General features: G+C 43.4%; 1 protein-coding gene across 4 annotated transcripts in view; it reads left to right on the top strand.

Moving 5' to 3' along the window:
• Ccdc91 (coiled-coil domain containing 91) overlaps positions 1 to 15,659 on the top strand; it is a 169,281-nt gene that overhangs the window by 63,358 nt on the left and 90,264 nt on the right. For 2 of the 4 annotated variants that reach the window (XM_085839761.1, XM_021165354.3), the window contains exons 4-6: positions 2,945 to 3,105; positions 4,506 to 4,709; positions 6,360 to 6,464. In XM_085839761.1, coding sequence (XP_085695887.1) covers positions 2,945 to 3,105; positions 4,506 to 4,709; positions 6,360 to 6,464 — 470 coding nt within the window. Of the gene's footprint in view, positions 1 to 278; positions 445 to 2,187; positions 2,276 to 2,944; positions 3,106 to 4,505; positions 4,710 to 6,359; positions 6,465 to 15,659 lie in introns of those variants that run through there. The other 2 variants (XM_021165355.3, XM_029478591.2) reach the window with 2 other exon arrangements.

The raw sequence follows: 15,659 nt of genomic DNA, 5'->3' as shown, positions 1-15,659 counted from the left end.
CTCTGCTCACTCAGCACACCCTGCACCTCTGCTGTTAAGTGCTGCATCTGTCAGCTTACTTCAGCATTCGAATGTCCATCTGAGGTGTTTAAGGCACATGCTATTTCCCTGCTTCTGTAAGAGGACGCTGTGACTATGGAAAGCTAAAGTAATTTGCTGAAGTCTGTATGACAGGGAAGTGACTGTTGTTCACACTGCAAGCCCCGTCTGAGCTCCAGGGTTGGCTTGTGTCTGGGCAGTGGCACTGTGATGTCATAGAGACACTGCAGAGTGTGGCAAAGGTTTGGATGTGAGCAGCACAGGGAGACTGGATGAGATATCAGGCTTGGCAGATCCAGGGTTCAGTTAATGGGAGTGAAACATGAGGCCAGTCTGAGCTGTGTGAAGTGATAGTTAGCCATAATGTGCCTGTGGGACATCTAAATGGATCCTTGTGGTAATCAGGTGAGCATGTGGTGCTAGAGGGTTAGGGAGAACTTGATGCTCATGATGGGAACTTGGTTGTTATTGCTCTGTGGGTTTGAAAGTGGTTGGAGAAATGGAAGAGTAAGAGTATACTTGCAGAAGTCAGGAGAGTGATGTGAGTGTTCATCAATGGACTGCTGCAGGGGACTGGCCCTGATGGATGTGAGGAAGGTGGAGATGGACAGACTGCTGAGCAAGTGTGGTTATGAAGGGTGGTAGTACCTGTTTGAGGGCCAGACCCTCCTCCTTCCTCCTGTTTTCTCCTGTAACCTCCTCTCTCCACTTGATTGTTTTTCCTTCCTCTCCTGTCCTGTCCTTTAGCTTTCCTGCCTATTGTCCTTTCTCCTCTTCTTCATGTGATGCACTTGAATATCCAGTGTTTGGAGAATTTCACTTAAGAATACATGGCATCTTGTTTTAAATCATGGCTGTTGATGTGAATGACATAGATACTGAAATACTCAGGCATTTAGGCTGTCTTACCTAGGGCTTCTATTGCTATGATGAAACACCATGACCAAAAGCAACTTGGGGAGGAAGGGGTTTATTTCAATATATAGATCCTTAGCACAGTCCACCACTGAAGAAAGTCAAGGCAGGAATGCAAGCAGGACAGGAACCTGGAATCAGGAGATCATGAGAGGCCCTGGAAGAGTGCTGCTTACTGAATTGTCCTGGCACACTCCTCCTGTTTTCTTATGCCACCAGGATCACCAAACAAGAATATGTACCTCAGGCTTGCCCAGAGTGCAACTTGGTGGGGCTATCTTCTCAACTGAGGTTCTATCTTCTCAAATGACTACAGTTGGTGTCAAGTTGACACACAAGGGTGGTACAGTTTAGAATTCATTCTGAAATAATAACCAGTGTGCCAAGTGCTGACACAGACCTGCTTCGTCAGCTTCGTGTGCTTCAGAGAAGACACTGAAGGGCAGGCTTCAGTGTTCCAAGCTTGGTATAACATTGAGGTGCTAGGCCCAGCTCTCAGTTGTGAGGTGGGCTCTTCCTTCTTGGACAGGATTTTTGCTCATATCTTGCAGAGTTCACTAATATGCTTGTTAATCAGAATTAGAAAATGAAATATGTTGACATTTTTAGATAATTCACTTTATCTATAGAGAAGATTTGGAAAAAAAATATATGCCAAGTTCAAACTTGAATAAAAGTTTTTCTTTTTGTATTTGAGATGAAAAAAATTGAAATGCCTCTTTGTATTTCAGTTAAAAATTGAAAGACACACACACACATACACATATACACAGAAGTACACAGAGATATGCATACACACATACACATACATGCACACATATATACACAAATATGCACACACAGACAAAGGCATGCAAACACACATACTGAGGCACACACACATATACACACATGTACATGCACAAAGAGGCGCATAGAGGCACACATGCTTGTGTACACTAATTTACATTCAGAAATAAGTTCATCCTGCAGCTAAATGATTTCCTTTCTTTTAAGTTAATTTTATTTTGAGAATTTCATGTTTTATTACTATATTTATATTATTTCTATCCCTGTTGTCCCATGTGTAACATACTCTTAAAAAGTACATTGTTCCCCATGTATAACAAACATGTACAGCATTGTTAGATATAATAAAACGCTCCATAATTAAGCAGGTCCTTAAAGTAGTGATCAGAAATCTGTACATTTAGTTCATTAGTATTTACTAGCCTTATACGTGTCTTTCTTCAGGGTAACACGCAGTCTCCATTGTGAGCCATCTTCAGAGTTTGTGGTAGGACCCCGCGGACAGAGCTACTGATGCCAATGTGGAATAAAGGTCATTGCAGTTAGGCTGCTGTGTGTGTGAATGAGTTGACTATTGAAGATGACTCCTTACATTTCAAACATATTAGATTCACTTGAACTTTTGGAAGCATTTAAAAATAAACTAATATAAATATGTTTTTCCTCATTTGCATTTTTGTCTCTCTTGTCCTGGCCAACCAGCTGCTTCCACACCTCCTAATGTGAACCTTAATCACAGTATAACAAGGTTCATTATGGAAATAATAGCAAAATTGTCTCACAGCATTGCTTTTGTGGAAATAATCCAGTAAGTGAAGTTTGTCTTTATAATCGAAACTTTAACAAAATTATTATAAAAGAGGACATTCCAGGTTTCTACAGCAGTCCTCCCTTCTCCTTCGTGTTGCTATAATGAATAGTTTAGCTGTTCAACTCTGTGCTAGTGAGTGGATGTGTCTTAAGTTGAATGTTTGCTCTGGTAGAAGCAAGCCTCTCTAGTAGACTTGGCCAATTTGTGTGTTAGGATGTTAGAATGTATTTGTCTTTAACACACATGGACGCACGCATCTTGTATGTGCAATTCAGAAACACTCCTTTTAGAGTGTTTTCACCCTCCCTGCTCTAAGTGTTACACCCTCTCCTATCCACCTAACCTGTCTCTGTCTCGTCTTCTGACCTTTCTCTTGTGCTCTGTCTTCAGTATCCGGAGTGCGACTCTCACCAGCTTCTCCGGAGCTTATCCTGGACCATGACCACTCATCTCCATCCACTGGCCACCTCCCTCCAGATGCTGTCATTTCCTCAGCAGATGATACACATGCAGATAGCAGCCTCATGAGTCAGACCATCTCCAAGGCTCAGGTGAGCACAGGCATGTCTCAGGAGGAGGCTTGAGGTCAGAGGCTGCATGTTGACTTAATTCATGCTCGATGACCTTTTAAAATAAGAATCCCCAAAGAAACATTTTTGTAAGTATATTTCTGTGAAATGATTGCAAAAGATTTAAGTACCTCAGTTGCAAAAGTTTGCTGTGAGTGTCTCATTCAATAGAATTGACTACTTACTCAGGCTTGAGGCTCCAGTTAGGATATCCAGAGGACACTAGGTTCAAAAAAAGAAAGCTAAGTAGCAGGACTCATTCCATAAACCTGTGATGAGCCTAAGGACCGATAGAGCTCGGAGCTTCCTGTGTCAGCGTGACTGTCAACCCATCCTGGAAGCCATCTTCGGACCACTGAGACTCCCGAGAGGGACCAGCAGTCCAGATTGCATAGAGCTCTTGCAGGGGACTTGAGTTTGGTTCAGCACTCACATCGAGCAGCTCCAGGGGATCTGTTCCCTCTGGCCTCTGCTGCCACCCACGCACATGTGCACACATCTGCACATAGACAACAAGTAAGAGAAAACAAATGTGTCATTGCTTCTCCCCGTTCAAAGGTGAGGAAGCCAAAGCACACATTGCTGACAGAGACAGAACTGGGTTCTGCTGGGGAAACTGAGGCACAGTTGATGCTGTTTCTGTCATCCCAATCCTTTACTGTGGTAAACAGCTGTGTGGTTGTTAAAATGGACTTAGCTTTGCTCATGAAATCTTGGACTTAAAGGAGAATAATAACATTATTTTTTTTTTTCATTTTAAACATGATTTCAAAGTTAAACTTTAAGTAGGGAGATAATTATTGAGAATAGTTTTTCTTTTCTGGGAGTATTAATGTGCTTTTAGGTATAAGAACATCTATTTCAATTTTAGAGCAGAAGCCCCAGACAGCACCATCATACTGTATTCATTCAGATATTTGCAGAGACCTTTGCACGATGTCTTCCAGATACCTTGCCAAGTGTGGTGCTATGTGACCTGTTAATTTTGCTAGAAGGTGATAAGTTAGCATCATTAATAAATGTGAGGTTCTGAGCTGCAGTTTAATTGTAAATGCATCCTTAGTCTGTGTATTCACGTCAGAGTACGTGCATCTCAGATGCATTTGTGCGCGATGGGGCCTATTTTCCACAAGGTTAAGTGTTTAGTGTGTTAACAGTCAGTCACACAGTAGTGAGTACTACAGACATAAGAGGCTTAAGGCTTTAAAGACCAGCCTGTTGTCAAAGTCTGAAGTCGTTTGTTGATTGGCTTAGAGTAAAATAATTTCATTGCTTTACTACAACTTAACTCCAAATGTGGCTTCTGAAACTCACTGGGTGTTTCCTTAGTGGACCAGCCTAACTCTTCTCTGTCGGGTCTGTGTTTTGTTAACATGGTTTAGATTCAGCAGTCAGCACACACACATCTGAACATCCCTCTCTTCCCACTTGGTTTAACGGATGAGCCGAGCCATGGAGCACTTGCCCTGGAGGATGAGCCTGAGGGTCCTGGAGTCCACGTGTCCAACTCTCAGCTCCGGCAAAAAATATCAAGTCTGGAGACTAAACTCAAAGCTTCTGAAGAAGAAAAGCAGAGAATTAAAAAGGTGTGTGTGCATTGGCCTGAGAATGAAAAATTGCATATGCTAGCAATTTGATATAATCCAAAATGGATGGAAAGTCCCCAGGAGCATAGGTTCTGGTCAGTCACACCACATAGGCGGTGGAGGCGTTTTGTTAGAAGCCTCCAGTCGTGGGCTGGAGAGGTAGCTCAGAGAGTGGGAGCCCTGGCCTTTCTTGCCAGCAGACCAGTTCTGGTTCCCAGAACCCACATGGCAGCTCATAACTGTCTGCAGCTCTAGTTCCATGGCTCCTTGTGGCCTCCAAGTGTTGCTGTTTGCATGTAGTGCAATACATACATTTAGGGCACACACACATAATACATAAATAAACTGAACCTCAAACAAAAGTCTGTAGACAGTGGTTAGCATATCCATGCATTCAGCATCTAATTCAACCAACCATATATCAGAAGTACTCGGAGATACATGTTGTATATGTTGTAGGTATATGTTCACAGAGCCCCCATTTCCACAAACAAAACTATTTAACTTATATTCCTGTTGTGTACATATTTTAAATAGCTGGAGACAATTTAGTGTATGTGGTAGGATACATAGGTTCTATGAAAACATTGTGCTATTTTTAGACCCCTGGGACGTTGGTGTCAGCGGGGGCTGATATGAACCAAAGTCTGTGTGTCCTGTTAAGCTTTTGTTTTTTTGTTGTTTTTTTTTTTTTCTTAAACAGGTTTTGATGGGGATTTTTATTGTTTCCTGCTCCTCCAAGGCTTTCATTTCTGTTTTGTCTTCATTTATTTTCAAAGCAAGCAGTATTATACTGCATGTGTGATTTCAGGTTTGGCATATGGGAAGTTAGATGCCCATTTGCGTGTTCCAGCACACCTTTTCAGGGATGACACTAGCATGTGCTCTCAGCTCTCCTCTGTCCTTCTATCTGTCTGTCTGTCTGCCCATCCATCACGTATCTTCTATCACTTGTTATCTTTCAGTTATCATCTATCTATATCCATCAGTGTTATCTTCTCTCTATATCCATCGGTGTTATCATCTATCTATATCCATCAGTGTTATCTTCTCTCTATATCCATCGGTGTCTTTGTTGTCTGTCTCTTTGTCCACCCATCTGTGTGTCTGTATAAGCCAGTTCATGGAAAGGGCTTATGGAGGTTTGTTGATATGCTTATTCATTGTTTTGTGTTTGTGGTACCTATATACATAGGTATGTGCATGTAGCAGGATGTGTCCCCTGCGTGTAGGAGGACGTGCCCATGTGCTGTCTTGTGGAGAGTGCTGGAATGCTTTGATCTCTCACTCCGCACTCTCTCTACTCTGACCTAGGGCTGGTGGCTGGCCCTTGGGCTCCGTGGACAGCCCCTTCTCTTTGTTTTTGTGCTGGAGTTACACACTTGGCTTTTATGAGGGTGTGTAGGGAGCTGGCACTCTGGTCCTCATACTTGCACGGCAAGCATTTTACCCTCCAGCTGCCTCTCCAGCCTGTTCTTGTTCATTTAAAATTTTAGTGTTCTGCCAATATTCCATATGGGCCTAGAAATTAGTTAGCTTAGACATTAAGCCATTTTTCCTGATTTCCTTCCCTGATAAATATTTTCTGTTTATTGAAAAAGTACTTTGTGCTGTGGAACACTGTAGAGCTTGTGTTTGGTTTCCTTGTAGGATGTGGAGTCGCTGATGGAGAAACACAGTGTCCTTGAGAAAGGCTTCTTGAAGGAAAAGGAGCAGGATGCTGTATCCTTTCAAGCCAGATACCGTGAGCTTCAGGTGAGCGGCCCCAGAAATGCTCTGTGATGGTCCCGAGTGAGTGTGGCACACAGTAAAGAGTGTTGTCCCTGCCTCTAGTCTGGGATGAACTGATGTTTTGTGACACTGGCGTGAGACCACTTGACCCCTGTGCTAATATGCCCCAGCTTATGCAAGGCACTTACAAAGCACACTTGGGAAACAGTCTATTTCTGAGGGCAGTACTCTACACTTAGGAAGTCACTGTAGGAAGAGGGACATCAAGCTGGGTTGTTGTCATTTCTGTACCTGGGGCTCATTTCTGAGTCTGTTCCAGGCATCCTTGAGCTTAACACTCAACTTTTCTGTAGACTTTGATGTCACCATCCCTGCCTTGCAAGTTCTGGAAAATACAGACAATACAGAGAAAGAATCAGAATTCTTACTATTTACCACAAGGAACATTAAAAATACTGTCACTTGATTTCAGAACATTTGGCTTTTAATTTTCAAGTTTGAAAGGTCAGGATGGGATGCATGTTAGCAGAGCATTTCAGTGACCAGAGAGAGTCATCAACCAATGGAATGTACAGCCTTAGCTAACTATTTAAAAAAAACAAGTATTGCAGAGAGTTTTAATTTGTGATATGTTCTCATTACCGGGTTAGGTGGGGAAGTGTGAAAATCCCAAGGCACACAGACACTTAGAGAGTTGTGAGAGCCGGCAAACAGTGGGAACGCCTTCCCTTTCCTGTCCTGTGCAGGTCATGCAGATTGAGCAGAGGGGGGCAGTGACTGCAGTGGAGGGAGTCTGCCTTCCCTTTCCCATATGCCTCCCAGGGTCTTCCTTCTGTGCCTCCTACAGCAGTGGTGCAGAGTTTGCTAGCATCTCAGAAAGCATGTCACGGTGCTTTGTTCAGAGACATTTTGACAGACAAATCCAATTCCTAAGGTTTATTTCTAATAGCTGTTGGTTTTGGTAGCCATGGCCAGCTCAGGGCCTCTTGGCCTAAGCCTTGAAAGACCAAGCTCCTTTGCTGTGACCGTTCCCTGATGGTATCCAATTTTCCCGTGAGCATGGAGTGGGCAGTGCTCGTTCTCTTGTCACTGGACATCCCAGTTCTTCCCCGTTCATTCTCCTATAAAAATGCTTCCTGCTGACAGGAGCTTGAGTATTTTCTGCTTGAAAATTAAAAATGTGTTTTAAAGAACACACCCAGTTACGAGAAAATGAAGTGTTTCAAAGACTAACTTTTTGTGCATGAGTGGATTTGTGTAGCCTTGTGTACCTGTGTTCTCTTCCTGACCTTAGAAGACTGTGTGAAGATTCTTTAGGAGTGGAGGTTATTCACAGTACTGCCATGGTTTAAATATCCAAGAATTGGGACCTTGATTTCTTGGCTTGACTCTGCTATGGTCACACTGTCATGAGGTCTTCAGTTAAGAGTATATTAAATTGGTGGTTTGATAGCCCCAGGCCTTCTATTTGGTGACTCGTGTTGTCCGGAATTAGCCAGTTCTGAAAACAGCACGTGTACTGCCTGAAGAGTATTGCAGGAAGTACACTGGAAGCCCAACCAGAAGTCCTGCTGTGGTGGACCTGCCTTTATAGCAGGGTTGTGCTTGGCGAGTTTTTGTGTCACCTGGACAAATGACTCCAGACATTTTAGAAGAGGAAACCACACTTGAGTCAGTACTCCCACCCGACGGTACTATGGGCTAGCCTATGGTATATTTTCTTTACTGATGATTGACGTGGTTGAGTCCAGTCCATTGTGGGTGGGCTGCTGGTTCTGGGTGATATAAGAATGTAGGCTGACATAGGAATGTAGGAGCCACGAGGAACAGGTTAGTAAGCAGCACCTTTCTATGGATTCTGTTTCAGCTCTGCCTTGAGGGTTCCTGCACTGATTTCCTTCAGTGAAGGACTATGATGTAAATGGATAATCAAAAGAAACCCTTTTCTCCCCAAGTTGCTTTAGGTCATGGTGTTTCATTACTGCAATAGAAACCTCTACTAAGACTGAAATTGGTACCAGAGAGTGGGCCAGGAGACGGTTGTTGAGACAGACCTGTGTTTGGGGAAGAGTTCTGAAAGAAGTTTGCTCTGGCGAAGCCAGTATGTGTTCTGAGTCTGATGAACTGTGTGAGAATGTAGAAGGTACTGCAGAAAGCAGTGGAGGCAGTGGAGGCCTGGCTTGTGAAATTCAGAGTGAAGGTCAAGAGTCCCTAAGAAATTCTATTGGAGCCCAAAGCTTTGAATTAAGAACCACTAAAGTGCTGGACAGTGGTCAAGTATACCTTTAATCCTAGCACTCGGGAGGCAGGCAGATTTCAAGGCCAGCCTGGTCTACAGAGTGAGTTCCAGGATAGCCAAGGCTACAGAGAGAAACTCTTGTCTAAAAAAACCAAAAGAACCAATAAAGTGAAACCTTTGCCTTGCTGGGACAATCAGTACTAGTCTGCTAAGGCCACAGAATCAGCTGTGCTTAAGAAGAGACCAGCAGTGTTGAGATCAAATCTGGGAATTGATTCTTCAGGATAAGTGCACAGAGGCTGTGATCCACACTGGACCAAGGCTGTCTCCCAGGTGGTACTGGCTCTGAAGGCATAGAGGAGCTTCTGGGTGAAGTTGTGAATTTTACCACTGCAAGCCAGAGTTTCCAGAGAGCCTGGGGGTGGGGGGCTATTGGCAGAGGTGCAACACAACAGCAGGCACCCCACATTAAAGCCAGTTCCACAGCTTAAATGCATTAAGCATGTTAAAGAGCAAAGTCTATAAGATAAAATTAATGCTCCAGTTTGAGTCTGCCTTACAGTTAGGTCTCTGCTCGGGTGATTCTGTATGAAGTCTCTGGCAAACATAAATTTCTACTGTATATTCATGTCATCATTCAGTTTTTGGTCATTTAATTCTCAGTACTGGCTGCAGGAACTTTCTGACCTAATAACCCAGGACCTCTGAGGACTGGTGCTGGGCTATAAAGGCTTGTACAAAATGTATCTAAAAACGACAGCTTTGTACTCACTGATGGAATTGGAGCTTCACTTTATATGATGAAAGAAATTTCAGGTTGTCCTCATAATGATTCGGTAAAATGCAGTTTTCATGTCCACAGCTGCGGTGTTTGCTCCAAGCATGTTTATGTAACCCGCTGTCACCTCTCATGCACTCTGTTGTGTCTCACAGAAAAGTGTCAGGTGTGCAGGTTTTTGTACTTGGTAAATCTCTTTGAAAAGTCTTCATGATAGGTTGTTTTTTTGTGTGTTTAGCGACATTGCCATGAGAGGAAAACGTGGACTTATAATGTGGCTAAGCCTTGCTCTCATCCAGTGCTAAAGGAGCCTGTTATTTTTGAAAACACCAGTTTACAGTCTCCAGGGATGCCTTTGCTCTGCTTCTCTACTTATCTGAGGTTGGACTCTGACCTCAGCCATTCTAGAACCAAGCCACAGACCTCAGCAGTGAACGAAGGGACCGAGTCTAGAGCAAAGTCTTATAAAATCCTTATACTCTATCTAGTGGCTACACCACAGAGACCTTTCCCTGCAATTGCAAAGTTTCATATAAAACACAGAAAAAAAAATGTTTGTTTATTGTCAGAAGAGAATGGTGAGAAGTCCCACACAAGCTGGGTATCTGAGAAGACTTTGGGAAGAGGTAGGTTTTTCCCAGGGCAGTGTTTGTGTTGTGCTCATTTGAAGGATTTTAAGTTGCAGACTTTTCTCAGTTGTGTACACTATGACAATACTTGAAGGGATATTACTGTGTCCATATTGTGTTTGAGGTGCTCTGCCTGCTTACACCTTCAGTGCTGAGAAGGCTTTATGCCTCATCCAATCTGCCTGAGAGAACTAGAGCATTATGGGTATTGTGGATCACTGCTAGAGCTTCATTGTTTAAGTCATACTGATTTTGAAGTGACTTCAGGTGGAATTTTTCTAACCTGTGGCTAAAGTTGATCTTCCCTTTCCTACCCTGTTACTTTCTTGAAGACTTAGTAGACGTTAGTATTCACTGTTTGACTACTTCTACTCCTGTGGGGAGTGGAGGGAGCCCTGAGTGAAGTCCAGAATGAATGTGCGCCGTTGGCCCCAGTTGGCCATGTCTAGGACGCAGGCCTAAGATGTGTGGAGGTGAAGTCTACAGGAGATAGCTGTAAATGGAGTCACTGTAATGGCTCTGGAAAAGCCCTCAGCAGAACCTAGCCACACTAACCTTTGTTCCTGTACTTCTACAAATGTGAGGTATTAATGCTTGGTGTCTGAGCTGCTTCTTTGGTGTTCCATTGACTGCACAACAATCTAAGAAATGAAGCAGAGAAGGTGGTTTTCAATTTCAGACTCTACTCTAGTTCTCCATGTACCCTGTTCATCCATCAGCGCTCGACCTGGTTGACATCAATTTTAAAGTATGATCAGAACACTATTTAGTTCACAGTATAAAGCAACTAAGTGAATTTACAATATGGGTGATTTTTCCTTTAATCACTTATTTTATGGGTATTGTGGAACTTTTTTCTGCATAGGCCAGAAAGGGACATTGGATTCCCTGGGACTGGAGTTACACACTTCTGAGCTGCCGTGTGGTTTCTGGAAATTGACTCTGGGTCCTATAGAAGAGCAGCCAGTGCTATCAACTGCTAAGCTATCCCTTCAGCACCAATTTTGGGGTGTGTGTGTGTGTGTTAGAAGTATTAATAATGTTTATTTTATTCCAAGCCAATGTATGCTATTACATAACGTCTTTCTAGAAATAATGTATTTGCTGGTAGCTGTGGATGCAGCATAATCAAGAGCCAGAGGAACAGAGGTCAGTAGGACTGACCTTGCACCAGATCCTGGCTGGCTAGAGTAATCTCTTTCACAGAGCAGTGTGCAGTGTCAGGGCAGCCCTCAGAACTATTGAACTATTGAGGCTATTGCAGCCTCAGCCTGGCTACAACTCTTCACCAAGGACATTACGTACTTCAGAATACGTTGACCTTTCTCCCTTTCTTCCTGTAGGTTCATGGACCCTTATCCTATCGCTGCAGACCCGCCCCTCCACCCCATGTTTAGTTGCTCTGTAGTGTCCAGCTTCCTGTACTGTTTTCTGTGTTTGTCCTTTAACCCTAACCTTGAACCGGACACCTTCTCTGACTTCATGATTTTCACCTTTTTTTTTTCTTTTGTACTTTTCTAAAACTTCTTTCCTAGCAACACAGTCTATAAGAATTTCAAGTAGTGAAAATTCCATGCATGAGAGATGCCCATGGTCTCAAACCTTACGGTGACACTCTTGCGACTGCAGTCAGAGACTGCTGATTGCTCCCACGATGTCATCCAGATTCACATGCTAACCCACACCTGAGGGAAGAGCCTGCTTTCCACATACTTGCCTACACCAAAGATATGTGCCAGTTGGAGAAGTATAGATTTGTTCTTTTTAAATATTTTATTAGCTTTTCTAATAGTCACTGATTGGTTTCACTTTGTGCATTTCCCATATCTCTTCTTTTTGTTGTTTTATCATCTCCATCTTAATGGATATGGTTTACAATGAGTATTCTATGTGAGGGTCATTTACACTTCTTCAGGCAGTGTGTACATAGCAGGCAGTGTATACATAACAGATGGTGTGCACCACTTTTATGCATTCATGCACCAGCTCTTCCTTCTCATAGTGGATGAAGATGTCCGTTGTTCTGTCCTGCACTGGGTGCATTTGTCTCTTGTTCTGTGACATCAGTGGGTTGGTCACTATGGTTCTGACTTACCTACATTTCCTACGGGCTGAGTAACACAGGTCCGGTTACTTTTCTGTCTGATGTCTGACTGGCTGCTCTTACAGTGGTGTTCTTAAGGAACACCCCTTCCTCGCTTGCTCCATTTTGTGCTCACCTGTCCAACACCCTAACATGCTAATCTTTGCGATCCATTCTCATTTCAGCTGATGTTAGTGTGTTCATGTAGCAGGGCTCTTGTGTTGCTTTAGTGAATGTGTATTTAGTGCAGCCATGTGTCCCTTTTTGGCTGTTCTTGCCTGTTTGGGTTTTGTGTTTTACAAAATCTTATTTGGATTTTGATAAGAATTGTGTTAAATTCGTAGGTTTATAGATAGAAATGTTGTGGTGGTTTATATATGCTTGGCCCAGCAAATGACACTATTTGGAGGTGTGGCCTTATTGGAGTAGTGTGACCTTGTTGGAGGAAGTGTGTCACTGTGGGCACATGCTTTAAGACTCTCCTCCTAGCTGCCTGGAAGCCAGTCTTCTAGCTGTCTTCAAAACAAGAGGTAGAACTCTTAGCTCCTCCAGCCCCATGCCTGCCTGATGCTACCATGTTCTCGTCTTGATGATAATAGACTGGATCTCTGAATCTATAAGCCAGCCCCAATTAAATGTTGTCTTTATCATGCCTTGGTCATGGTGTCTGTTCACAGCAGTTATACCCCAATTAAGACAGAAGTTGTTACTAGGACTTGGGTATTGTTGTGATAGGCCTGATCATGCTTTTGTTTGGAAGAGTGTGGATTTGAGGATTTTGGATTTATAAAATAATGGAATGCTTTAAGTGAAGCTTAATAGGAATGTGGAAGAATTTGTTGCTGAGAGTGATTTGAACTATTCACACTTGGCCCAAGAAGTTTCAATGAAGAATTTCAGTGTGTGGCACAGAGACTGTTTTTGTGGTATTTTGGTGAAGAATGCGGGGGCTGTTTGCCATTGTCCAAAGAGACTGTCTGAGGCTGAGGTAGAGAAAGAGAGAGAGAGATAGACAGACAGACACAGAGAGAGACAGACAGAGAGAAAGAGAATTGTATTGATAAAGGAAATCTCAAAAAAGCCTAACAGAGACTTTGTTCTCTGGTTTAGTCTCATGAAAAGTGTTCTAATGAAAAGGAGCAAGCTGAGAAAGGAATAAAATGTATGGTTCAAGTAATAAAGGGGCACCAGGAAGTGAATTGGAGCTGAATCCTATGTTCAAGGAGATAGATTAAGGGAGTGGTGATCTCAGGACAAGACCCCACCCAGCTAAGTTTACTGTTTGTGTTTGCAGTTGAACAAGGAATAGTTTGGACTTTTAATCTGGAATGAATGAACTACAATCCAGAAATAGCAGGCACACTGTGATCCAGATCTTGAGACTGGAAGACACAGGCTTTTGATCTGGATCTTGAGGAACAGTGGCCATAAAAATAATAGGCCCAGGCATGGTGGTTCATACCTTTAATCCCAGGTTATAAAACCAAGCAGCCTTCTGAGTTCAGTGCCAGCCTGGGACAGAGTAAGTTCTAGGTGGGAAAAAAAAAAAAAGTAAATAAATTCAGGCCTGGGTGGTACACACCTTTAATCTGAGCATTTAGGAGACAGGGCCATGGAGTTCAAAGTCACTTGACAGAGCAAGCTTCAGGACGGCCGAGCTTGGTAGTGAATGGGTTGGAAAACAGAAAGCTGGTGATAATGTAATAAAGTAAAGGTGCCATGTTTCATCTCCTGCCAGCAGCAGAGCTTGGCAGCTTCAGCCATGTAGCTCTGGCTTTAGAGTCTAAAATAGAAGGGATTGCTGGGATAATTGATGCTGGTTAGCTGGAGCGAAGAATTAGCAGTGATTAAGAAGATACTGGCATCACTGAGGTGAAATCTTCTGGGAAGTGTTTTCTGAGAGCTTAAAGAAGCTGTGTTCCAGAGATAGCCAAAGTTGTACCTCGAGCTGCAGCTGTACATTGGTAATGTGTAAGAGTCACCCAGGCGGTACTGGTTTTGAAGCATGAAGGGGTCATGAAGAACAGCTGAGACTTTCTCCTATGAGAGGCCATGGAAGGCCATTGGTGAAGGTGTAACCCCAGTTGCAGTTGAAGGCCTAGGACTGCAGGGGTCCTACAAAGAATTTGAGGCTCTGCACCATGAAGAGAGCCTATGAGAGGCTGTTGATGAAGCCTAGTTTCAGTAGAAGACCCCAGAATATGCCAGTACTACAGGATGATCACCAAGAACAGCAGCCTCGGTGGAGTGGATCAACCTGAGCTTAGAGTGCTACAGAGGGCAGAGCTGGAGAAGTGACACCAGCCCTTTGGAGAGGAGTCCAGAAGATTGTGTGTGGATCTTAAATATTAGAACAAGAAGTTGTGAAGTTGAAGTTGCCTTGGAGACCCTCATTTGTTCAATAGAGCTGTGGGCTACCTGCTGAGAAAAGGGGCTAACAGGGAGTGGAATCAGCCCAAGATAAAAAGGAATTTGTTTCAGTCAACAAAGTTGAAAAAGGAGTTGGATATTTGAAGACTGCTTTGACATCAGATGTGAAGATGAAGAGTTTAGAGTTTGCCCAGCTGGTTTCCTGTCTTGCTTTGGGGATTACATGAATCTCAGATGGAGCTTTGAACTTTGTACTTTTAACATTGTTGAGACTATGGGGACTTTGGAAGTTGAACTAAATGTATTTTGCATTATGCTATGTTTAGGTCTGGCCACCATAGAACAAGTCTGTGGGTGCCAGGGAGTGGAATGTGGTGGTTTGAGTATGCTTGGCCCAAGGGATGGCACTATTTGAAGTGTACCCTGGTTGTAACTGTGACTTTGTTGAAGCAGGTGTGTCAATGTGGGGATGAGCTTTGAGACCCTCATTCTAGCTGCCTGGAAGCCAGTCTTCTAGCTGCTTTCAGAACAAGAGCTGGAACTCTCAGTGTCCCCAGCCCCATGTCTGCCTGGATGTTACCATGTTCCTTCCTCGATGCTATTGGATGGGACCTCTGAACCTATAAGCCAGCCCCAATTAAATGTTATCCTTTATAAGAGTTGCTTTGGTCATGAAGTCTATCCACAACAGTAAAACTCAAACTAAAATGGAGATTGGTTATGTTGGGATCCTGCCCCTCCCCCCGACATTTTTCACGTGTGTGCTGCCAGTCCACTCTCCATGTATGTGGGCTTTTGGAGGTCTGAGTGTGATCTCACACATGTGGTCCAGACACTGAACCTACTGAGCTGTCTCCCAGGTCCTCACTGGCATTTTGATGAGAGTTGTGGATCAGTCTCTGCTAGGATAGATCCTGTCTTTACTCTGAACTCTCCAGCCAGGAGCTGCTGACTTCTAGAGTTTGCTACTTAGAGTTCTTTTATCAACTTGTTCTTACACGTTCTAAAGACAGTTTCCTTCACTTCCAGTAATGGTCTGCCCACTTAGATCGTAGATTACCTGTTATCATCCTGAAAGGCTAAAATTCTGCCAGCACCTAAGGTTGCTGTGGATTTTGTG

This window comes from Mus caroli, unplaced genomic scaffold (assembly GCF_978045245.1).
Source record: "Mus caroli unplaced genomic scaffold, Mus_caroli_1 scaffold_7, whole genome shotgun sequence".
Taxonomy (NCBI): Eukaryota; Metazoa; Chordata; class Mammalia; order Rodentia; family Muridae; genus Mus; species Mus caroli.
Note: the sequence above shows the minus strand (reverse complement) of the source record. Positions and strands in the feature narration are given on the sequence as shown.